The 23,233-nt window shown below is 48.3% G+C and overlaps 10 protein-coding genes across 10 annotated transcripts; 6 read left to right on the top strand and 4 right to left on the bottom strand.

The window, feature by feature from the left end:
• Nucleotides 1-209: 209 nt before the first annotated feature.
• On the top strand, nt 210-2,716 carry N7481_001048 (uncharacterized protein; the record flags this gene model as incomplete). Its single annotated transcript, XM_057260267.1, has 3 exons — nt 210-276; nt 444-1,557; nt 1,609-2,716. The coding sequence occupies 3 exons, from the start codon at nt 210-212 to the stop codon at nt 2,714-2,716; spliced, it is 2,289 nt and encodes a 762-aa protein (XP_057128099.1).
• A 1,856-nt stretch (nt 2,717-4,572) lies between these two features.
• Nucleotides 4,573-6,696, bottom strand: N7481_001047 (aromatic amino acid ammonia-lyase; the record flags this gene model as incomplete). Its single annotated transcript, XM_057260266.1, has 1 exon — nt 4,573-6,696. The coding sequence occupies one exon, from the start codon at nt 6,694-6,696 to the stop codon at nt 4,573-4,575; it is 2,124 nt and encodes a 707-aa protein (XP_057128098.1).
• A 1,432-nt stretch (nt 6,697-8,128) lies between these two features.
• Nucleotides 8,129-9,028, top strand: N7481_001046 (class I SAM-dependent methyltransferase; the record flags this gene model as incomplete). Its single annotated transcript, XM_057260265.1, has 1 exon — nt 8,129-9,028. One exon carries the CDS (start codon nt 8,129-8,131, stop codon nt 9,026-9,028), a length of 900 nt encoding a protein of 299 aa, XP_057128097.1.
• Nucleotides 9,029-9,246: 218 nt separating this feature from the next.
• Nucleotides 9,247-10,434, bottom strand: N7481_001045 (TatD family hydrolase; the record flags this gene model as incomplete). The annotated part of the gene is made up of 1 exon (XM_057260264.1): nt 9,247-10,434. The coding sequence occupies one exon, from the start codon at nt 10,432-10,434 to the stop codon at nt 9,247-9,249; it is 1,188 nt and encodes a 395-aa protein (XP_057128096.1).
• A 236-nt stretch (nt 10,435-10,670) lies between these two features.
• N7481_001044 (uncharacterized protein) lies at nt 10,671-11,909 on the top strand (the record flags this gene model as incomplete). The annotated part of the gene is made up of 1 exon (XM_057260263.1): nt 10,671-11,909. The coding sequence occupies one exon, from the start codon at nt 10,671-10,673 to the stop codon at nt 11,907-11,909; it is 1,239 nt and encodes a 412-aa protein (XP_057128095.1).
• A 213-nt stretch (nt 11,910-12,122) lies between these two features.
• Nucleotides 12,123-13,133, bottom strand: N7481_001043 (proline racemase family protein; the record flags this gene model as incomplete). Its single annotated transcript, XM_057260262.1, has 1 exon — nt 12,123-13,133. The coding sequence occupies one exon, from the start codon at nt 13,131-13,133 to the stop codon at nt 12,123-12,125; it is 1,011 nt and encodes a 336-aa protein (XP_057128094.1).
• Nucleotides 13,134-13,911: 778 nt separating this feature from the next.
• On the top strand, nt 13,912-15,028 carry N7481_001042 (FAD-dependent oxidoreductase; the record flags this gene model as incomplete). Its single annotated transcript, XM_057260261.1, has 3 exons — nt 13,912-14,045; nt 14,103-14,214; nt 14,279-15,028. The coding sequence occupies 3 exons, from the start codon at nt 13,912-13,914 to the stop codon at nt 15,026-15,028; spliced, it is 996 nt and encodes a 331-aa protein (XP_057128093.1).
• Nucleotides 15,029-15,814: 786 nt separating this feature from the next.
• Nucleotides 15,815-17,517, top strand: N7481_001041 (uncharacterized protein; the record flags this gene model as incomplete). The annotated part of the gene is made up of 6 exons (XM_057260260.1): nt 15,815-15,958; nt 16,012-16,273; nt 16,331-16,484; nt 16,575-16,962; nt 17,029-17,239; nt 17,489-17,517. The coding sequence occupies 6 exons, from the start codon at nt 15,815-15,817 to the stop codon at nt 17,515-17,517; spliced, it is 1,188 nt and encodes a 395-aa protein (XP_057128092.1).
• Nucleotides 17,518-19,095: 1,578 nt separating this feature from the next.
• Nucleotides 19,096-20,566, top strand: N7481_001040 (MCT family MFS transporter; the record flags this gene model as incomplete). The annotated part of the gene is made up of 4 exons (XM_057260259.1): nt 19,096-19,852; nt 19,908-20,013; nt 20,069-20,344; nt 20,404-20,566. The coding sequence occupies 4 exons, from the start codon at nt 19,096-19,098 to the stop codon at nt 20,564-20,566; spliced, it is 1,302 nt and encodes a 433-aa protein (XP_057128091.1).
• A 431-nt stretch (nt 20,567-20,997) lies between these two features.
• On the bottom strand, nt 20,998-22,786 carry N7481_001039 (putative alpha/beta hydrolase; the record flags this gene model as incomplete). Its single annotated transcript, XM_057260258.1, has 2 exons — nt 20,998-22,539; nt 22,616-22,786. The coding sequence occupies 2 exons, from the start codon at nt 22,784-22,786 to the stop codon at nt 20,998-21,000; spliced, it is 1,713 nt and encodes a 570-aa protein (XP_057128090.1).
• Between the last annotated feature and the right edge of the window lie 447 nt (nt 22,787-23,233).

The raw sequence follows: 23,233 nt of genomic DNA, 5'->3' as shown, positions 1-23,233 counted from the left end.
GCATCCACGTGAGCCCCTCCCCGGTGCCGGGCAGGGACCGAACCCGCAGTCCCCCAAGACCTTCCGAACTTTTTCGTGCTCTACTACGCTCGGCAATCGTTCTTACTACAGAATGCCTTGAGACCTCCTCGTGAATGACACTTCCACAAAATAGTGCAGGGCAGTGGCTGGTCTGCACAGGGAATGATGTCGATGCTTCTTCGCCGGCCATGTCCTCCACCAACGATAACGCCCCCTCGCCGCTCCCGGCTGACGGGGTGAGCAAGCGCAAGCAGGGTATGTGCTTTGGCTCCTCATTTCTGTTTCTTCTACCCCAATCCTGTATTATCTTTGACTTTTGGTCATGATGTCGCCCATGGTCTCCCCAGCTTCCCTTCAAGCTTCCCGAGAACTAGGTCGCCTGAGCTATCGTTGCTGACCAGTGACACTAAATTCTACAATAGGTTCCGCCGCCTGCGTCCACTGCCACCGGCGCAAGGTCCGCTGCGATGCCCGCGTCGTCGGGCTTCCATGCACCAATTGTCGCAGCTCTGGAAAGTCCGATTGTCGCATCCACGAAAAAAAGAAGCGCTTGGCGGTGCGGTCGATCCTCGACCCCGTTCCGATCCGATCTCGGCCTCTACCAACCCTAGACCAGGTCGCCAACCCCGTCACAGCGGCAACTGCCTTACCTCCAAGTTTTCCCACGGCATTTTCGAGTGGCCAATCTTCGACACCGCTATCCGGTGGTCCAACACAGCATGGGTTTCTATCGAATGTTCAGCCGGAGCCCTTCGGACGCCAAGGCCCGGACCTGTCGCATGCCCATGAAGCCCACACAGAAATGGAGCAACATCTCGTCAAATTGATCGACGAAGAGGATTCTGGTAGACGAGAGATCCAGCGAGGTGTGCGGGCCTTTTACGTTGGTCATGAGCATTCTAATATGTCATTCTTGATTCGTCAACAGCGCGATCAAGATGATGATGTATACCATTTCGCCAGCAATGAAATTCCCCGGAGACAGATGAAGACTGGTCACGACCAGCTCTTAATGGATGCATTGACACTTCCTGAGCCAGCTCTAGCGGATGAGTTGGTGCAGGCATATTTTACCTACGTCAATCCAGGATACCCAATCGTGGACGAAGATCTGTTCATGACGCAATACCGAAACCGAGACCCTGCGGATCCACCGCCAGTTTTGCTTCTGCAGGCCATCTTGCTAGTTGGCTCGCATGTCACTCGAGGCAAGGCTGAGCGAGACACATTGAAAGAGATCTTCTTCCGTCGTACAAAGTATTTGTTCGACAATCGCGTTGAACGAAATCGAGATATCCTCGTACAAGTCGCCCTGCTCCTTACCTGGCATTCAGATAGCGCCGATGATGATGTTGCTGCAGATGCACACTTTTGGGTCGGCGTAGCTGCACGAATTGCTACTGGTTTGGGAATGCATCGAAACCCTGTCTCCAGTCGCTTCGTGACTCGAGACAGGAGAATGTGGAGGCGAGTTTGGTACATTATCATACAGTTTGATGTCATGGTCTCACTTTCATACGGCCGACCGCAAGCGATGTAAGACAACACCGATTTCACGCATGGCCGATGCATACTAACCAAGATTAGAAATTTGGATGATTCAGATGTGGCACCATTAACGCCCGCAGATTTTGAGAATTGTGGCCCACACGTTCAAACAGAGTTCGTAATCAACTTCACCGAGCTTTGTACGATGATTTCGTATCTCATTCGGGACCGATTTGGCCTTCGGGCATCCGACGAACGACGGAAGGCTGTTCTTCAAGAAGCCGACGAGTCGCTAGCCAACTGGTCTCTCAAACTGCCAGATAATTTACGACTCCGAGCATCTGATATGGATCCATGGTCTGCTATGCTCCATCTGACGTACAACAACTTCCTCATTCTGCTACACCGACCTCACCCCCGAGCCTCGGCGTACTCAGACGACTACGGGCCGCACGATGCAGAAATTTGTAGTGCGGCAGCAGGTGTCATTGCTTCCATCTTCGAAGAGCTTCGACTTAACGATCGCCTGAAGTTCCTTTGGTACACTGGCGTTCACACGCTATTCACCGCCATGATCCAAGTCCGGGTCGAACTTCGATTCTCGAATCCAGTCCTCGCAATCAACGCGCTTCGTCGGTTCGATTCGGCCTCTTATTCTCTGCGAGAATTGGCTCAATACTGGGTCCACGCAGGTACAATTCTTCGTCTCTTTGAAGACTCGAAGCGTCTCCAGGATGACCTGCGTCTTGATCGAACCAAGCCACCGTACAATGGCACCCAAGCAACGAAGTTACCTGTCACGGCACCAGACGCCGCGGCAGCTGTCATGGCCTCTCAAACACCCCAGCCACTTGGATTCGGCGTTCCTACCCCGGAATCTACCCCAATGCAGCATACCACAATTTCCCCGCAAGCACATGCCACTCCACAATTCGATAATTGGATCACTGCACCCCTCAGACTCAATGTGGGGCCATTGGAAACAAACGATACCTATTCGAGTACCCCCATGCAGGTGGACCACATGGAACAGAGCCGCGATTATCCAGATTGGAGACAGCTTTTCTCCTTCACGGATGCGGATCTACCTGTCTCCTCCATGCCGATGGAAGGACTCATGGAATTGGAGAACGAGTGGCGCCAAATTTATTGGCAAGACACCCCGATGGCGGATATGATGCAAGACGGCGGCTGGATCCCGGGCTAGTCTATTCGTCCTGCTTGCTCTCCTCCCTTGTATATACCCGAAGCTTTGTCCCGATGACAACACAGCTCTTGGGACCTTCACCTTCACCGCCACACTACCTACAACGACCCCCTCCCAACAATTACCACCCCCGGCTCTGACACAACCACGAACGAGACGAGATAAGAGATACGCAGAGGCACAGCCTTCCACGAGGCTTATATAAAAGACCCGTACGATACCATGCCTTACACGAACATATACAACCCTTTCTTCCAATAGAGATATACACTGTTACATAACCGCAGGAAGATTGACTGGGTAAAATAAATACAGTTCTTTCAGTTCCATTTCAATTCAGATGATAGATCCCTTGCTTCTGCGTATTTTCGGTTCTATCGTTGTCGTAGACAAGACAGCCCTCATACAGATGATTCACTTTGATAACTACTATGAAGAGCTCCGATTCGACGAAGATCAAGAGACAATAAATACCAGGCAACGTGTAACTAGCAACAGACAACGAAACTAATAAGCTTATGGAGAAGGAGTTAGACGAAGAAGAGGAGGAACTAGGTACAGGCGAATGGGTACCGGAACGAGGTAACAAGGCAACGACCATGTGATTCATACAACCGCTGACGCTGGTTCCATCTCGACCAATTTCTAGCTTTTCTACCCTGCAGAACTTTCCATATGCCATTGATGGGATGGGGTGTTTCCCGCCTTTATGTATCATAACCCATGCACACCGCAACTTTATAGGGGTGATCCTCCTGTCCCGAACGAACGGCATCAGCGCCAGACAAAACCACGTCATTCGACTTGGGACAGACATTGTGTTCGTAGTGTACGGAGGAAATAGAGAGAGATGAAGGTGGCTGTGTATGGATCGTATGTAGGTGACAGAGGTCTATACTATATAGGAGAAAGAGACATAGTAGTCGAGCGACAGACCTTATACGAACACATCACTTAACTTCAGGTTGGAAAATGACATGACCACACCGACTTTTGGAAGAATGTTCCGCAAATACTATTTATTTCAAAATGGCCCACGCAGTAGGGCTTTATTCACGCGCATGAGATAATGGTTGGAAAGAGGGCTGGCTATACTAGCTGGAGTCGTGGACAACAGACCGCTGGGCTCAACAGGGGTTTCAGTGCTACCGTACCATCGGAATTTCCCAATTCCTAATTATGCTGGTTGAACGTCAGGAATGCAGAAGGCACCATAGAGATGACATGGCAGGGGACCGGGAGCTAAGCAATCACTTGGATTTGAAAGAAGAAATTCCAAAAAGCCTCCAAAATTCAAGCCCACTCGATCTAGAACGCAAAAATTATTGCAGATATTTTTCCAATAGGTGTTTGCTGCAGTTGAGGATGCATTAACTGGACTGTTGCCTGTGGCTCCGGGGTGTTCACGAGGGGCGCATATGCACTCGACCTATCGATCGTCCAATACCCTCTCGGAAACCCCTAGTTGATCGAATACGGCCTCATTTGATCAGAAACCACTTTTTCTGTATTTATATAATAGGTTGATTAAATTGATTGATTTTTCCGATTGTTCGAAAGTCATGCGATACCACGCCAGGTCGCCGATGCATTCAATCCATCCATGTTTCCCTGAAATAGTATGGAATATTTTACATTAACAACTTGAAATTTGTGGTTATGCTAGTATAGGCGATGTATATTAAATGCAGCATGTATTCCAGATTATACACCTACTAGTACTACTAGTAGCCCTGTGGTAATATGTTATAGCTGTGGCTTTAATTCGATTCGCTCCAAGCCTGAATTTCTTAACAACCCGGGTCAATTGCAAGGATTACTAGTACTATATAATTTCCCAATATCATGCCATATGCCTATTTCTTATCTTGCATTGAACCCTCTAGGATCATATCCATCATTCCAACCTTTAGCAAGTTCTCATATATAATACTTACTGAACTTCCGATGCTCGCTTTGTCCACCGTAGGTAGACCTCTTTGGGCGGTATAGAGGGGATCGTCTTGGAGGCCACGGTTCATAGGGATATTGAGCTTCGAGCGCACCCAGATATAAAGCTGTGCTGTTCCAATACCAAGCTGGGGGACCACTTCCTCGGGGAGAAGAGCTGGGTCGGTATTAAATATTGCCTTAGCTGTGCTAGACATAATGCTCTGGAATTGCTTCTTAAATGTCATCACCATTGAAACTGAGCAGTCGGGGTTATGAGTGGCCACAAAATCGTTGACCGACAACATGCCGGCCTCAATTCCAGACAAAACGCGTTCTTCCCAGGTGTTGGAGTTTGTGCGAGACCAACTTGACTGGATAGTAGAGATCATTGAGATGCATAATGTCTCACTCTGAGAACCATTCAATCCAAGTCTATCAAATGCTCCGCTTGCGATGAATGCCTCCATCTTACCGTGGATATCGGAAATGAATCGTAGGTGGTTTGCCCGGATTTCGATAGCTTGGCATGACACATATATGTGACAGGCACTCATGTGTGCCAATAGATCGACAGCCTCCATAGTGCGCCGGGCTGATAATAGAGCTAGTGAGTTGATGCCCTGATTGTGCATTTCGGCTGACATGACATGAGCGGACACCGGATGTGTTAGGGCTGCTAGCTCGGACATGTACGCTGACATGTTGATGTCAATTCCCTTCATGGTGAAATTAACTTCTGCCGAAGCATTGAGGTTTGCCTCGAGTCCGTTGTTTGTAGCCGGATTGATCATCTCAGTGACCTGGGACCAAAGCATCCGTCCTATCATCTGGATAGCCAAAAGAGCCTTTTCCATAGCTGATGTGACGACGGTTGCTTGAAAGTTTCCACCAGAGTAGACTTTCCCACTAGAACCATCGTCCTGCCTGCTGGTATCTACTAGAGGGTTGTCTGACGTCGAGTTGAGCTCCACTTCAAGCTGACGTTGCGCTTGGAGAAGGTCCTCAAGGTAAGGTCCGATCCACTGGGGAGCTGTTCTTACTGAATACCGATCTTGACAGAGGCCATCTTTAGATTTCTCCTTTTCATGTCCATCTAAGCCAACAACGAATTTGGAACCCTTCAAGAAGCGCCGGATATTGCTTGCCACTTCAATTTGCCCAGTGTGAGGGCGAGTCTCGTGAATGAAGGGCAGAGCCCACTCCACATTCCCGGATAAGCATTCAGAAGTGAAAGCCGTCAATATTTGAGATAGCAACGCAAGCTGCTGCGTGTCATAAAGTGTCAAGCTTGCCACTGCTACAGAAGGAGCAGTTCCGTTGATGAGCCCAAGCCCTTCTTTTGGACCAAGTCCTGATGCGGAGAGCCCGCTCATCTTCAATGCCTCCGAGGAAGGCATAACTCTAGCTTCTGCACCCTTGCCGACCTGAACGAAAACATCGGGGTTTCCCATGATTGCCCCAGCGATATACGCCATGGGCATTAGATCTCCAGATGCAGAAATAGTTCCTCTCAGTGGGATTAGGGGAGTGGTGTCGTTGTGCAGCAGATCAATCAGGCTCTTGAGTACACAGGGACGGATGGCGCTGTGGCCCCTAAGATTCTGGTTGACTCGAGCAATAATGGCGGCTCGAACCCAGGATAGAGGCATGATATGTGACGACTCCCGGTCCGAATTGCTAATCGGATCCTTGTCTGCAGAAGTGATGATTCCACTTTGGATAAATTGGAGCAGATGCGTCTGCAAGTCGATCAGATCGTCGGTTCTGGCATCGGCACTACCACCGAAGCCGGTGTTGACGCCATAGATGACACATTTCCGAGAAATTATGTCGGCCAGAGTATCGACGGAGATCTCGAGGCGCTTGGCGAGCCCTGTACCGATAGTGGGCTCAACTCCATGGCGGGCAACAGCGACAATAGAAGCAATGTCAAGAGTTTTGCCGTCAAGAACGATGGTTTCTCTCTTGCTGATTAAATCACGCAAGTTTCTCAAGAGTTGAATTGTCGCGCTCATATGAGCCGATGGGTCATGCCGCACCACCGTCATCGTAATCCCAAGGCAACAAAGCATATGGTATCACGTATCCAAGTGAAGTGCTATTTTATTCTATTTGTGGGAGGGCCAATGATTCGGACAGGTCCACAAGAGGTCGATTGAATGATTCAGTAGGAAATAGCAGTGGGAGATAATCGGAGAGAAAATCAGGCACAGTAGGCAAACCGTCTGAGTATTATTCCCCTTGATGGTGGGGGCACACTCACAGGCACCGACTGACAATATGATACTACATGGTCAGCAGGTGGTAACCAAATTTTCCTGTTCGACATCTGATGACGCATCTACTACGCCTGCATCGCGGCACGAGCTGAAGGGCAATAGACGCCGATCGATCAGATCTACATTGTACTGCAGTGAGAATCTCGGCTCCGCAGAAACTTTCTTGGCAATAGTCTCGATTTTTGCTTTTTCGGGACGGCGCAACCTAGTAGCATAGTCACTTATGCAGGTGGTGACTCCGCACGGGCTGAAGTTCAGCTCGTGTGGTTCAGCCCATGTGGAGCTTGAAGATATTTCTGAGTAGTACAATCGATATTGATATTGGTTACTCAGCAATAAATGGGTTAATAGTTGATCAGGTGACATCCATAAAGTCTCATGTGTGTCAATAGGATTCTTTTTCCGAGACCTCTTTAGGAAACTGAGGCGTCAATCGCTACAAGTAAAACTAAAAGAGCCCGAGGTGAGAGTTTTGTTCGTTTTACCCCACTAGCGATAGTACTTGTTTTTATGGTTTCACGGAAAATGTGATGAATCCATATAATGCAAGTCGTGGTCATATATTGACCAAATGTAGATTTATAATGAGGCCCGAGACTAGATATCCTATTCTGCAGTGCGCGTTGAAGAGTCCGAGGGCCAGATACCAAGAGAGGAGTTCGTTCGCTCTCTGGCTAGTGGATCTGAGCCCTTTTGGCGTGCATTAGCGTAGCGATTGTAATTCCACAGTATCAAAACAGCTAAGTGCTCATATAACTGGGGTTTATAATGAGGAGAAATCCTGGCTGGGTATCTGAAATACGGGCCTACAATTAATTATGCATGGAGTCTGATATACTGGCCAGAGGCGCGCATTTTCCCGAGGTCGGCTACTGATTGGTTAGTAGTAGCTTCCAAGATCAGTCGACGACTTGTAGATCTGTGACGGTGTACGAGTACTCCGTAGTCAAGTTCTATTATCCATGATCGGGGGGGTCAGCCTGCATGAGCTTGGTGAATGTTCTTTTCCGAACGATGATCGACTTCGTTCAAGTTCATTGTGGAAACTAGTACGATGGCTCCTTGACGTTCACCGTGGCGATTTCACATAAATAGAGCTCTATATCCCTCCAACTCACCTATCTATCAATCACTCAATATCATCATTATCATTTCTTCTCTACCCATACATCCATTGATCCCATTCAAGTTCTTCTATAACATGACCGAGACTTCGCCCCTCAACCATACCGCTGGCTTCGGCCTGCGCGAAGGGAAGGGCTACCTCCTCGACAACGGCCACGCAGGAAGCCAGCGCCTGAACTACCAATACCTCATTTGGAAACAATGCCTCGGCTATACCCTGCACCCCATCATCAGAGACGCAGTTGGAGATCATCCTCGTATTGCCGAAATCACTGCAGGAACAGGCCTCTGGCTTCTTGACACGGCTCATGACTTCCCAAACGCTATCCTCGACGGGATTGACATTAACCTCTCCCGACTCCCGCCTCCTGCCTGGCGCCCCAGCAATATCCACCGCCTCTACAACTGGAATATCTTCGACGAAGTCCCCTCCGAGTTGGAGGAGCGATATGACGTGATCCATCTACGTCTTCTCCTCCTTACCATCTCAGGCAGAGACCCGAGCCCCGTGATCAAGAATGTGATCAAGCTGCTTAAGCCCGGTGGCTGGATCCAGTGGGATGATTTGAGTACCGCACACACCTATGTTGAAAAGACCGACGAAAAACTTGAGACCAAGGCACTCGACAAGATCAGAGACTTTGTGCACTCAGAGGGTCGCCATGACTGGGTTTTTGATCTACCTTTGCATTTGCTCAAGCATGGGTTTGAGGAGAGTCAGTTGACATTTTATCATGGACGGCCGGACTTGATCTGCCATGATACCGAGATTCATCTGATGACTGTTAAGGAGTTCAATGGCCAGATGAAGGCTGATGGACGGGAGGAAGAGGCGAAACATCTCGATGACCTTATCGAGGAGGCATATGAGGAGGCTGGACGGGGTGCTGGGGTCACGACTCCGAGAGTTGTCTGTGTTGCAAAGAAGAGACCGGTTCCTTATGCTGTGCGCGAGGCTCTGTCTTTTTCCTCTTGAAACTGCAGCTAGCTATAGCTATTCTATTTGTCACTGATACATCTAGCTAATTTCGGGCGGTCTTAGTCCATCAATGCAATGATTGATTAATGCTTTTTAGAACGGCGTCGACTGTAGTCGCTTTCGATGCTCGTTCATCGTCACCAAACAGTGTAGCAAGTTAGAACGCCAATTATGCCCCATATTAGAGATAACAGTCTTTCCAGACTTGCTCCTCGCTATCCATATACAAAGCGGTTCCAATTATCCGCCAATTGCTTCACACCGTCTCTTAAATCCCACCCTCGTAGCTGACATATTTGCCGTGAAACATCCTCTAACAGATCATCCATCTGCGTACCTGCAATATGTAGGTCGCTTTCGATCAAAATGCGATCATCTGGCAAAGCCTTGATAACATCACTGATCTTCTTCGCCGGCGCTCCGCTAAAATTAATTACTGCTGAAAAGGAAAAATAGACATCGGACGGATTCGACGAATGTAAGAACTGTCGTATAGGCTCCACAGGCCCGCTGTAGGAGTGCATGCAGATACGCGGCGGAAATGGCAGTGATTGTTCCATCTCGCTGGTCTTGCTCGGTCCACGTTGTTCATCTTCGTCGTCGTTGTCATCATCTGACAATGCCCCCTCGGCATCCTTCAGTTTCTCCTTTTGTCGCCGCGAAAGAAAGACCTTTTCATGGCCTATCCACAATTCCTTGAATAAGTCAAACACGACCCCGTGTGCCTGCACACTATGTACGGAGACGGGTCGCCGCATTTCGCCGGCGAGTTGGAGCTGGGCCTTCAATACTGTTCGTTGGTGGTCCATCTTCACCTTGTAAGGAGAAAGCTTCCTACCCTCCCTCGAGCCGGGCGTGAGATCTTCATCTCGGGAGGAAATTTCCTCTGCTGTCCACACGCCCGGTAGTCGAAATACTTTGTCCAGCCCCACTTCACCGACTAAAGAGTTCGGAAACTGGCGGAGTCGCGCGCGAGTTTCATTGAGAAGGGCGGAAAGCAGTTTAGGTGATGGCAGCTGGTTGATAAAGTCCAGGTCGGAGGCTGGAGATGGCGTGAGGACGTTAATATAATGATTTTCTTTGGATTGCGGGGTTGAAGTTGTGGCTGTGGGGGTTGTTGTGTCGTCGATGATTTGGTGTGAGAACCATGGATGCCAGCCGAAGCTAGGTAGAATACGCGGCGATCGCGTGGATTCATCGGTGATATTGAGAGATTGAGCGGTCTCTGCCACGAGCTCTTGGTCTTGGGCCCTTGTTGCCATGACGGTAAGCGTGGTCGCTTTCATGGAGGGGATCTGCGCGACTGATGCCATTGTGTCTGTTGGGTGACAATGGGCATCGTATATGCCCAGCTCCCAAGGGAAGACATCTTGAGGTTGAGGTTGAGTTTGGGAGAGTGACATTGGTAGAAATGCAAGGTGAATTGGAGGTGGAGTGTAGTTGAAATGTAGTTGGAGTCACTGCGGCTTCCGCATTTGAGGGTGTCACATGCATTTCTCCGCGTCTGCCAGACCTCGACCTTTCGGAAATCAAAGCTGACATCACATCGCATTCTCTGCTTTCTTTCTTCTTCTTCTTCTTCTTCTTTTTCTTCTCTCTTCCTTTGAATGCCTCTTACGATGATCATATCTTTCTCCCCATGTTCGCCTTGCTGACGACGCTGCTGGCGCTGCCCGTGCTGGGTCTCATTTGCATACCACTGCTCATCTCCGCCTGGATAACCGTCGTCTTCGCATTGTTCACCCTATTCGTGCGACTAATCGTGGTTTATACCGAGCTGGTCTACGAGTTCATCGTCAATTTCTTTACACTCCCAGCGATTACCTCCTCACTCTTAACCTTTGCCCCATCCGAACCTGTCACTCCTGCAGCGGGTAACTCTAGACGCAACTCGGTGTATGGCCTGATCCACTCTCGCAAGAGCCAAGACTCGCTCTCGTCCTGGTCTATCATTGAGGCCCAAGATGATTCATCCAAACGATCAAAGAAATTTTATGCTCGAAGCATGGTCGAAGCCCATAATCTGCCCACGGGGTTCGGTCTCCCTGTGAGCGGAGACGAGCGACGGGACTTTGAAGGCGTGGGCGGTTGGAGATCATGTTCTAATCGACCAAAGTCCAAAAACGGATCGAGATCCGTGCACGAAAAACCGATCAGTTCGGTCTCATCTTCGTCTGCCCCCAGTGCCGTGGGTGAATCCAGGCCCGACATTATGGACGAGGACGAGCGCGCCTGGCTATCTTTAAACGAGCGACTCGAGCTTCCATCCCAAGTTGTAACATGGGGTTCCAGCTCAAATATTGCCAGCCCAACCCATGCCGAGTCGTTTTCTCCTCGGGGCAGCATTTCCCATGGACTAACCCCGGCAGCGTCACCCCGGCTCTACCGTACCCAGCAGCCTAATGGTCAAAGACACCATCAGCGTTCACACACAACGTCCTCTCTCACAAGCTCGGGGCGCAACGCTGGTAGTCGAATTTCTGTCGCCCTATCAAATGCCGGTCTAGCTCGAGAATCAGGTCATGCCGTGTCACCCTCGGCATCAAGACTCGCTCCATTCATGACACCACAAGCATACCCCACATTCCGATCATCACGCACAATGCCAGCCACTAGTGCGACAAATGGAATCTCGAACTCACTGGACGGTGGCTATTTCGCATTGCAGCGACCCGCATATCACTACGGGCCTTCCTTGGAGACGAGGGAAAGCCCCAATTGGAGTGGGTACACTACACCTGGATCCGAAGATCGAAATATAGTAACCCTCCAGCCACCGAGGCTGATGTCGCATTATCCGACCAGCGTAAGGCATCGCAGAAGTAGTATATCTGGACCTCATGCAAGAGTGGGCACGGTCGGGGAACGGATTGGCTGAACCGTTGAGATGAGTCTTATGAGTTGATAAATGAATCATCTGCATTATTGTTTTAGCTTGTTGATCTTGAGCGAGCTCGCATTGATTATTTGCCTATTTCTTGAAGATTTACCTTTTTGTCAAGGGTTGCAAATTTGAGTCTACAGTTCATTGAATACATACATGACATCCAATCAGATCCGGGACCGGTTCCAATAACCAATCCTGCGAGTCCTAGATCAAGAAGCCCGTTGGGAAAGGGTCATCCGGATCAAGACAAACATGTCGGTCCCCTGTGATCCACGCCCTGCCTTTGATATTTGGCAACACTGCATCATAATCGCCCACCTTATCCAGACCCCGTATACGACCCACAAACTCGGTGTTGATGATGCTCTGGAAAGTAATACTTTCCCCAACTTCCAACTGCCCCCTTGCGTGCAGCACCGCCAGTCGAGACGAGCTTCCAGTGCCACAGGGACTGCGGTCTAACCTCCCAGGAGTCACAATAACCGTATGTCTCACAGACTTTTTGCCCTCCCGGCTGACCAACGGCTGAGTGATGATGATATTATTGACACCGCAGATAGCAGGGTTCTCCGGGTGCGTAGGCATGCACGCGTCAAGCACCGCCTGTTTCAGCTGCTTTCCAAGCTCGATGAGCCGAGCTCCATTCGATGTTTCAACCTCAATATTCAAGTCTTTAGCCTGTGCAATGACATACCACTGGCCTCCGTAAGAAATATCGACTCGGACTGTACCAATTTCTGGAAGAAATATTTCCTGGTCGAGAGCGAAGACAAAGGCCGGGACATTGTCGAAAGACACAGACTTGCATCGACCATTGTCGCACTCAGCTGTTGCCGTAATGAGTCCCGCAGCCGTGTCCAACTTGACCTCAGTCAAAGGCTCAATCATCGGCACCATTCCAGTCTCGAGCAGAACGGTGGTCGTGCATATAGTATTAGATCCTGACATGGGAACCCAGTCCCCAGGTGCCATAATTAGAAATCCGGCATCGGCTCTAGGGTCGCAGGGTGGAACGATAATCATTGCGCTCATTTCCGGGCATCCTCGTGGCTCGTGAAGTAATAGTCGTCGTAGATCGTCGTATTCATTTATGTAGCGGGATAACTTCTCGTGCATTGTTTTTGCTGGAAGGTCGAGTATACCGCCAATAATAACATCGCCAGCTTCTCCCTCGCAGTGCGAGCAGACAATTGACAGATTGCGCTGTGAACGCATGGTTGGTATTGTGTTCCAGATGCTGATATGCGTAGATCGAAGGTAAATTCTAGAGCTGGTCTGATATTAACCGCTCACTGATCGATTAAATTGTAATCAGAGATACGCGATGCTTTCCAAAAAGTTGCTGACCGTCCAAACGGAAGGATTTGCATTCATTATAAACAATTACCTCACAGAACTGATACCCAACTAGGGCCACTAGATAGGTGATACTGTCGGATGTTTCGGAGAGACTCACCAAGTAGAGAAATTGAGGATCTTCTTAGTAGATGAGGACTAGTGTCCGGAATCCTCGAATTCTCCATGGCTGTTACTAAGTATTCCAACGTTGAGCTGAAGGCACAGAGATTAAACATAAGCTATGATTCTTCATTCTTAAAAAAAATCTTGCTTTTTTTAGTCTAGTTAGTACCAGGTGGGCAGAGTATTTCTGATGTCGGTGCTTATCCTACCCCCCCAGCTCGGTGGCTGTTTCAAAGTGCAAATAGTATCAATCCAGCGTTCAATATGAATCATCTAGTTATGGAATAAAAATAAACATAACATTTTACCTTAACCAATAACTAAAGATCGGCAGTACCGGGGTGAATTGCGGGGAAACCCCGAGAAGTCGAGCGGGCAAAAAGGAGGGCAGGTCGTTCCGTTCCCATTCACCGTTGGGTGAGTGGCCCATCCGAAGAGGGGTCACCTTTTAGCGATGTAAATACTTCGTTAGAAACCTTTTGTCTCCTCAACAAAGTCATATATTCTCCAGTCTTTGCTACGCCACCTCAGAATGGAAGTTGGTATCATTGGTTCAGGCATCATCGGCCTTCTATCAGCCTTAACGCTCACCGATGCCGGCTACAAAGTGACTGTTGTCGCACGCGATCTCCCCGGAGATGAAACACAGGACTGGGCAAGCCCTTGGTAAGACCCCTGTATACTGCTTACATTATATCACATTGCTGACGGGCTTGGATTCAGGGCCGGAGTGTCGATCTACCCCCATCCAGACGTTGGTGGCCATGATCTCCAAACAGAGAACTTCAAATACTTTTGGGCATTAGCCCACAGAGATCCCACCAGTGGTGTTCAAGTAAGTCCGGGGAAAGGCACAATTGGTTTTACATCATGTGCATGGTTAATAATTATTACTCCAGACCGTAAAAGCGACTGAATATTATGATGACCGCGAGGATGATTCAACCATTTGGTACAAGACTGTCGTTCCACGCTATCGTCTCATTTCCAAGAAAGATCTTCCTCAGGGCGTCAAGCTTGGTTTCACGTATACCTCTATGACCATCAACCCTGCATTCTTCCTGCCTTGGGTTCAAAAGCAGTTGGAGGCTCGCGGAGTGAAATTCATTCGCAAAATACTAAACTCTATCGAGGAGGCACAGAAGATCACAGGTACTAAATTAATTGTACACGCATCTGGGCTTGGAGCATTTACCCTTGCCAATGATAAGAATGTGGAAGGAATCCGCGGACAGACTATGTTCGTGAAGACTGATTTTGAGGAGTTGAAGATGCATCAGGGCTCTCATTATACCTATGTGATCCCTCGGATGTTTACCAACGGCGCCATTATTGGAGGTGTGAGCCAGCCTGGTAGCACGGACCGTAGCGTGGACAAGGATCTACGCTCGGATATTATTCGACGGGTGAAGACACTGACCAATGGGGAGATTGGCGACATTGACCTGGAAAAAGATGTCCAAGAAGACATTGTTGCCTTCCGACCTGGAAGAAAAGGAGGATATCGGTTGGAGACTGAGGGTTCCACTGTGCATGCTTATGGCTTTGCAGGCTTGGGTTATATCTTCAGCTACGGGGTGGCTCTGAAAGTTCGAGCGCTTGTTGATTCAATTAGAAGGGGAAATAAGGCTCTGAAGAGTCGTCTCTGATTGTGCTTCAATCACGCCAGGCGTTCAAATGTATATAGGATTTTAGTACAAGAGACACATTTGCGGTGTGAATACTTCAAGGTTAAGTTCTTTGATATATACCAGAGCAAAAGATACCACGATTGATTAAATCATGAATTTGCAGGAGGAAAGATGGTTTTTGAAAGATGACTTATATGGAAATTTAAAATTCAGTGCGAAGCACTCAGAGCAACTGAAGCCAACGGTCAGTGGGGAGCCGGAACGACCTGCCTCGGAGTTTGCCCGGCCGGCAGAAGCTCGGTTATGAGCTGTAACTATTTCTCGGGGCCTTTGAGAAGCTTAATTGTTTGATGCCGATAAGATACTGGTAACCGCGCGCGAGTCATGCAATTGTGCATATCTCATACCGGAACTTTTGCGAGCCTGTCTCAGCCTTCGGAACGACTTGTACCATTTGGTGACATGCCCCACACTGAGGCACGAGGCAATTCAACACTTTCTAGATGAGTCCGGGGTGACGATCCGCTCTTGATGTCTAACTCGACTATTATATTCGCCACGAATCATAACCAACAGCCCCCCGAAGGAGTTTCTATGTATATTTCAGTTCTTATCTGGCTCCCCGCACCCCAGGTTCTATGTCGTAGATAAACTTAACACATTATAGGGATTTGTGGGGGGTTGTCGCTTGTAGATAATTAGCGCTGCTCCCTGTAAGCCACCTAGACAGATATTTCATTCGGCAATCTCTTGGGCTTAACACACTCGATATTTCTCAATTCACTTGCTCTTTCTTAACACATTATGGATAAAAAGATGAAATCAGACATAGACCCGGAAAGTGCTATAGAGCCGACTCGATCTCATCTTGGAGAGGTGCTAGACAAAACCATCCAGGAAGATGCCGTTTTCGGGGCCATCCAAGAAGGAGATACGAACTATCGAGATGTGAGGGATTACTTCATCGACACCTCAATTGATACCAAATTAACGCAATTTAGGTGAGCTGGATGGGAACGATGGCCTTGATGGTAAAGACACAAATTGGTCTCGGTGTTCTCTCAATGCCAAAGGTCTTCGACACGCTTGGTATATTACCAGGAATTATCTTGCTTATTGTGATTGCCGGAATGACAACATGGTCAAATTGGATGATTGGAGTCTTTAAATTACTCCATCCTGCGGTCTACGGAATCGACGATGTGGGCAAAATGCTTTTTGGGCGCATAGGGTTTGAGTTATTTGGTGCCATGTATACCCTTTGTGAGTTTTTAAAACAATGTAGTCTTGCGGTTCGAAAGACTAACATAATACGATTAGACTGGATCTTCTCTGGGGGCTCCGCTCTGCTAAGTATTTCGATCTCCTTCAACGCACTTACTGATCATGGAACGTGCACTGCGGTTTTCGTTGCCGTTGCTGCCATCATTGCTTTCATGTTCTCGAGTATACAAACACTCGCTCGTATATCTTGGTTAGCATGGGCAGGTGCCGCATGTATCATCACTGCTGGTATGCCGGTTCTCGAATCCATTGGTGTTTCCATCGTCTAACCAGAGTATAGTCTTCATTGTGACAGTCGCGGTCGGGATTCAAGGCCACCCCCGCCGATAGACGGGGTCGTCTTTCAATCGGATTATAAGCTTTTCGGTAATCCCAGCTTTATTGACGCCATGACTGCCGTATCGACCATTTCGTTGACCTACGCCGGTACACCCGCCTTCTTCAATATCGTCTCCGAGATGCGCGACCCGCAGTACTACAACCGAGCTCTAGCCATCTGCCAGGTTCTTGTCACTGTGATCTATATTGTGGTTGGAACAGTCGTATACTACTACTGCGGCTCCTATGTCGCATCGCCAGCTCTTGGTTCGGCGGGAATTTTGATCAAGAAAGTCAGCTATGGATTTGCTCTGCCGGGGCTCAGTGTTTCCGCAATTCTTTTGCTTCATGTGAGTCATCGCCACTAATTCTCAATCGACAATACAGACTTCAGCAGATGCTAACATTGATAACAGCTGCCTGCTAAACATGTATTCGTTCGCATACTTCGAGGGACTCCTCATCTCACAGGACAGACCATGGTTCATTGGGTCACCTGGTTGGGATCTACTTCCAGTATCGTCACGGTTGCATACATTGTGGCAAGTAGTATCCCCGTGTTCAGTGATCTCGTAGCACTTGTCGGAGCTCTCCTGGCGACATCATTATGCTTTCAACCTATGGGTTGTATGTGGCTATATGATAATTGGACCCCCGGTAAGCTTGATAAGTCTATCGGATGGTGCTTGAATGTGGCTTGGTGTGCCTTTATGATTCTTTCCGGTTTTTTCTTGACAATCGGTGGGACATACGGGTCGATTGTAACTATAAATAACTCTTATACGGCGTCAGGGGGATCCTCTGCCTGGTCATGCGCTAATAATGACAGTTAAGTCATATTATCAGGGGCTTGGAGAACTGCTATTCTTAAACCAGACTCTAAATATACCGAATATCAATTTTAAAAAAGAAATACTAGTACTCTTCCAGTACACTTGAATTGCACGTAGGAGACTCCGAGTACGCTTTTGCTAGTCATCTACCTGAAAATCGATGAATTAGATATTATGAATCGCGTGAGATAGAGCATTGGAAGTAAAAAAAGGTGAGGTAACACTTGATTATTTTTTAAATCTATATTTCATGGGCTTTGTAATATGTATATATTATTTTAAAAACTTGGAGTTGTATTATTTACTGTTACTTGAATAATAGTAAGTATTATAAAAGAAATTTAGCTTCTAGATTTAAGTTGTAAAAAACTAATATAAAAAAAATAAAAGGAAAAGTTACTATTAAAATACTAGCTGAGTGTTCTGTCATAAACCCACTAACAAGTTCTGATTCTGCTTCGGCTAAATCAAAATGAGGTCTATTAATTTCTAACCACTCCATCAATGTAAATTTCCATGACGTAGGCCATGCTGAGATGGCTGCAAATTTTCAGAGTAATAAGCGGCAGAGTGCTATTAGAAGGCGTGACTGTGCTTTGTTTCGTGTATGCGTAAGTGTGTCGGGTTAGCTCTGTGGTTGTGGTCAGCTACCTGGATAGTCTTCCCCAGGGTCATAAAGGGCCTCCTTTGCTGACAACGCTGGTTATTTTCACCGCGAATGCTCCAGCGAGTATATGTTTAGAGCAGTAAGAGTAGGATTCCACACGCCGTTGAAGCCTTGGAGAAGTAGGGATGGATACCGGATGAATGTGGGGGAGTTACCTTACATCTTGAGATCGACAAACAAAGCCATGGTAACGGGCCAACCAGGATCAAGAACTCTATATCGGTCACATCATGCTCATCATCAACAACCCGCAGAAGGCCGACTCTAGTACAGTGAAGTGCCACTTAATAATAATCTAATACAGTAAGAAAATGCTTAACAAGACATCAAATGCAATCGTTTCCCGTGATCAATTCATCGTCACTTGGCGTTGTGGTGAAGTAGGTTGAGACTCGGACTATTACTAGTAAGGATAAACTTGCGACTGGGCCAATCATCTTTGCACTTCCGGCCCGGCCCACCAGTTGATATTTCTGACTACTTCCCTCCGAGATCGGTAATATTTTCAGGTTAAAACTAAAACGCGATCAATAGCTTTATCAAACATGAATACACCTTACTGAAGCTCATCAAAATACCATATGGTTCAATAAAAGACAAAATGGCATTAGCATAGTAACATCAATCCAATCGATACCCTATGCTAAGTTCTCCGCGGCGGTATGGATTGAATCACCGGGAAACTCCACCATATCATTTGGCATGCTCCACAGAAGATGGATTGTCCAACCCTTTTGTCATCGCGTTAGGTTTAACGCGCTAGGACCTATGTTTAATACCCGGTTCGGCTTTTCCTACCAATCATCACTCTTGTGCAATTTTCTTTCTTTACCATCATTTTGTCTGAACTTACTTGAACTGTTGTCACTACTTTCTATCAACTCCGAACATTTCTATATGAGCATTTTCAATTCGCATAAAACTCATATCTCATTTTCGAACAACGCAGGACGGATTAGACCCGAGTACGAAACTGCGATAAAATGTCTATGAAAAAACAAGAGCAATCAACAGACACACCACATGCTCCAGACTCGCCTCATGAACCAATTGACACACTGTCCGGAAACGAATATGAAGAGAAATACCCCGATGGCGGGCTGAAAGCCTGGCTAGTTGTCTTCGGCGCTTTCGCGATGTTAATCTGCACATACGGCATGATGAGTTCCGTCGGAGTCCTCCAATCATACTGGGAAACACATCAATTGAAAGCATATCCCTCGAGTACAGTCGGCTGGATACCGTCGGTATTTGTCTTTTTCAATTTAATGTTGGGTGTCCAAATTGGTCCCATGTTCGACAGATACGGTCCTCGATGGATCATTCTCACCGGATCAGTTCTCTACGTCCTATCATTTTTTCTACTCGCCGAATGCAAGGAATACTATCAGTTCATGCTTTGTATGAGTGGTCTCGGTGGAGCCAGCAGTTCTCTGATATCGACACCGACAATGGCATCTATTTCACATTGGTTTCACAAGCGTCGAGGCCTGGCTACGGGTATTGCGATGGCGGGTGCTAGTATCGGAGGCATACTTTTCCCTATTATTTTGAGACATGTGATGGATCGATTAGGGTGGCCGTGGGCTATGCGTATCATGGGCTTTATTTTTGTCTTCCTTCTTACTATTGGAAATCTTTGTGTCAAGGGTCGACTCCCTCCGAAGGCAGGCAAGGGAACAATTGACATGAAGTGCTTCTCGGATTCAAGATTCGTATGGACGACAGCAGGTGCATTTTGTGAGTTTTTCTATTATCAATTTTGACATCTGTTTTCAGGCTAAGTCATTCACAGTTAGTGAAATCGTTCTTTTTGCATCATTGGGTCTGGTACCTTCCTACGCAGTGGCTCAAGGATTCGGCTCTGACACAGGCACTTATTTACTGGTTGTTTTAAATGCGTATGTATATCTCAGGCTACAGTAACTCACAGTGGCAGGCGCTAACATAGATCAGAGGATCGGCCGTGGGACGATTGCTCGCAGGCCTGACATCTGATCATTTTGGTGCATTTAACACCATGGCTGTCATAATATCAGTGACCACGGTTTTGATTTTTGCGCTATGGGTACCACTTGGACATTACATTGGCGTTCTTTACCCGTTCTCTTTCATGCTTGGACTTGGAACTGGGAGCTTCCTAAGCCTGACACCTGTGTGTGTTGGTAGAATTTGCAGGGTCGAAGAATTTGGACAGTGGCTAGGAACTTGCTATTTCGTGAGCAGCTTCGGGTAAGATCCTCCTCTCCTCGTACAAACTATCTTATTTCATCGATTAATGAGCTGTCCAGAACCCTGGTTGGTATTCCCATCGCTGGGGAACTACTCCAGGTAGCGGGCCCAACGCGACTGGCTGCCGTTCTCGGCGGCATCTTCGGGCTAGCACTGGTGAATTTTATGATTGCACGATGGTCATGTTTAAAGTGGGAGTGGAAATGGTGGGCGAAGGTCTAGTCGCCAATATGTTTAAACGGAATTTATTAGCAGGTGTTAAAGCCTGGGTGTTAATCTACTACTAAAAGCATCCATGGTTACTACTAGTACTAGCTTGATTGTCTGTCTAGTACAGAATACAGATTCTCACGAAGTAGTACTAGTACGATGTACAAAATCATTGAAAGAATTTGTTAAAATTCTATGTCTAGAAGTAAATAGGCTTATATACCTTGTCAAGTTCAAGGGTACAACCCGACAAGCCGGCAACTCCAAGAGCAGAGATAAAAAAAAAGTGTACACGCCCGGAAAGCAATCTCGCTCTCCAGTCAAATTTCGTAGACCATTATGCAGGGACAATGTCAGCCCTCCATTTCCATATGACAGGCAAAATCCAAGTGAAGGAGAGAAATGAAGGGGGACGTCAATGCCACGCTCCAACGTCAAAATCCTCACGGTCCCCGTTCTCTCGTATTTACATCCTCCATTTCCGAAAGCACAAATTTGTTGAACTCCTCCCAGCCATCAAGGTATAGATGGTGACCAGCTCGCTTGATAACGACAACCTTGGACGAGCCTTGATCGCCATGTTTCTCTTCGGGGGAAGCTGATGCCAGGACGCGGGATTTTTCCTCGTCCAGGCGGGCTGCGGCTGCGTGACCGCCCGAGACATCCATCCAGTCATGATCACCGTACATGAAAACAATCGGGATACCCTTCTCACGTTGAGGCTCTTGGGATATCAATGCTTCGGGAAGTGGAGTAGCCGGTACGTCAGAGCTGGCAGTTTGCGGGGCCTCTGGTTTGGGAGCGGATTTGGAGAAGATGGAGCACGAAGAAGATGCTGGGGTTTGGAACGGGTTAGATGCACCGGGTTCAATCATCTGTCGGCCAACCCCATGAATCCGGCGGATGAGGGGGCTGCGAGCAAATGCGCCAGGCGCCAGAATATATGCCAACGCATATTCTCCACTGCCGCGGAGACTGAAGATCGAGTACGAGTAGTCATGGAGAGCTTTAGCTTCTTCGGCAGGTAGGTGGGAGAAACGACGTGACGTCCAGCCAGACACAATCCGCGGACCGAGAGGACCGGTCCAGCGCACAAGACTGAACGGGGAGATATTCGCGTCCCAAAGATAAGCGAACCACTTGGGCATATTCCGACGTGGCGGTTGATTGACAGCGGCACTGGGTTCAGGATTTCGCCCTGTGATGAAGCTGCCATCGGTGGTCTTCGGCGCACTTCCTGGAACCGCTGCAGCCGAGGTGATGTCCCTTTGGTCCTGAGTGAGCTCGTTGGCGAGAGTGGACTCGGAGGGCTCGGGTACATCCGCTGTCACTGCGTATGGGTCCTCAGGAATACCAACTGGGGATGCAAGGATAAGCTTATTCAGGTGGCCAGGGTATTTAAGGGCGTAGGCGACGGCCATGTAGCCACCCAGGCTGTGTCCGAGCAAGGTGAATCGGTCGATCTTGCGCTTGATGCGCCATTCCTCGAGAGCATCCACAAACCATGCCTCGGCTTCGCGAATGGCCTCCTCCCGCTCTTTGGCTTTGATCTTGAACGAGGGGCGCGTACTACGGCCCATCCCTAGCATATCTAGGGCATGTAGCTGCCAGCCTCTCAGTCGGCTGAGAGGCTCAAAATTTTTATAGAAGAATCCCAGGCCTGCACCATAGCCGTGAAGCATAACCAAATGTTGGTCAGCATCCTCGCCGACTCTCTCAACAGAGAACTCGTTGAGGGCGCGGTCTTTGCCACTCAACTCAATCATACTCGAGCTCCATCGGCGCGGGCCATAAGGATCGTTCAATGAATTAGTGGAGATCTCGCCTTGTTGGTTGTGATCTGCCGACTGGAGGCTGCTGGGGGCTGTGCCATTTGGGTAGTCGGTGGTGTTACCAGTTTGGAGATGCGTTGGGGGCTGGTGGTGGAGGTAAGGAAGGTAAGAAAGGACCTTGTGCTCAGCGGCCGCGGCAGGAATACGAGCCCACTAAAAGGAGGAGAGAGAGGTAAGAGTAAATTCTGGTAGATAGGATCTCTTTTGGTCGCATTTGCAGGCAACTTACCCATTGGCTAAACCCTTCACGGTACCCCAACGGAAAGAAAGAGTTGGCTGCCGCAGCGCCCGCAGCCGCTTTAGCAGCGTACGGGGTGCCAGTTCGATCTTCCGAGCTTGAGGTGCGGTTGCTGTGCTCACGAGCCTCCCTTTCCGACGAATTCAAGGACTCTGACGCCATCGTGGAAGCCAGGCGACACTTCTGAATGTAGGTGGCGAGGGGTGCGGAGTGCGGGCAATCAACCCAATGTTGTTGAGCAACGGGTCGAGAAAGAAAAGTTGAGGCCTTGCGAGAGAAAGCAGGTTGGAAAAAATGATTTGAAAGAATAAATCGAGTTGAAAGAAGGTTTGCGACAGTCATGGACTGGGGGCTTTGAACACGGAGACAATCGGCGACGAGGCTTAACCCCGACAGGCAGATGCGCATGCGCAAATGAGACAGGGTAAATATGAGGGGGGGGAGCACAATAGGATATGCAGGTGCAGTAGAGAAGCAGTAGAGATTCAGACACTGGCGTACAGTGGAAGATACTGGAGTGGCAATGTCCGAGTAGAGAAGCAGAGAGGTAGAGAGGAAGAAGAGGAAAGTAGATGGCAAGTCCAGGCCAGGCGGATGATGTCGTGTCTT

The sequence above is a fragment of the Penicillium waksmanii genome (genome assembly GCF_028829765.1).
Source record: "Penicillium waksmanii strain IBT 27052 chromosome Unknown utg000001l:1.0-4852451.0:1.0-4856178.0, whole genome shotgun sequence".
NCBI classification, from domain to species: Eukaryota; Fungi; Ascomycota; class Eurotiomycetes; order Eurotiales; family Aspergillaceae; genus Penicillium; species Penicillium waksmanii.
This window is presented reverse-complemented; position numbering and strand designations above follow the sequence as displayed.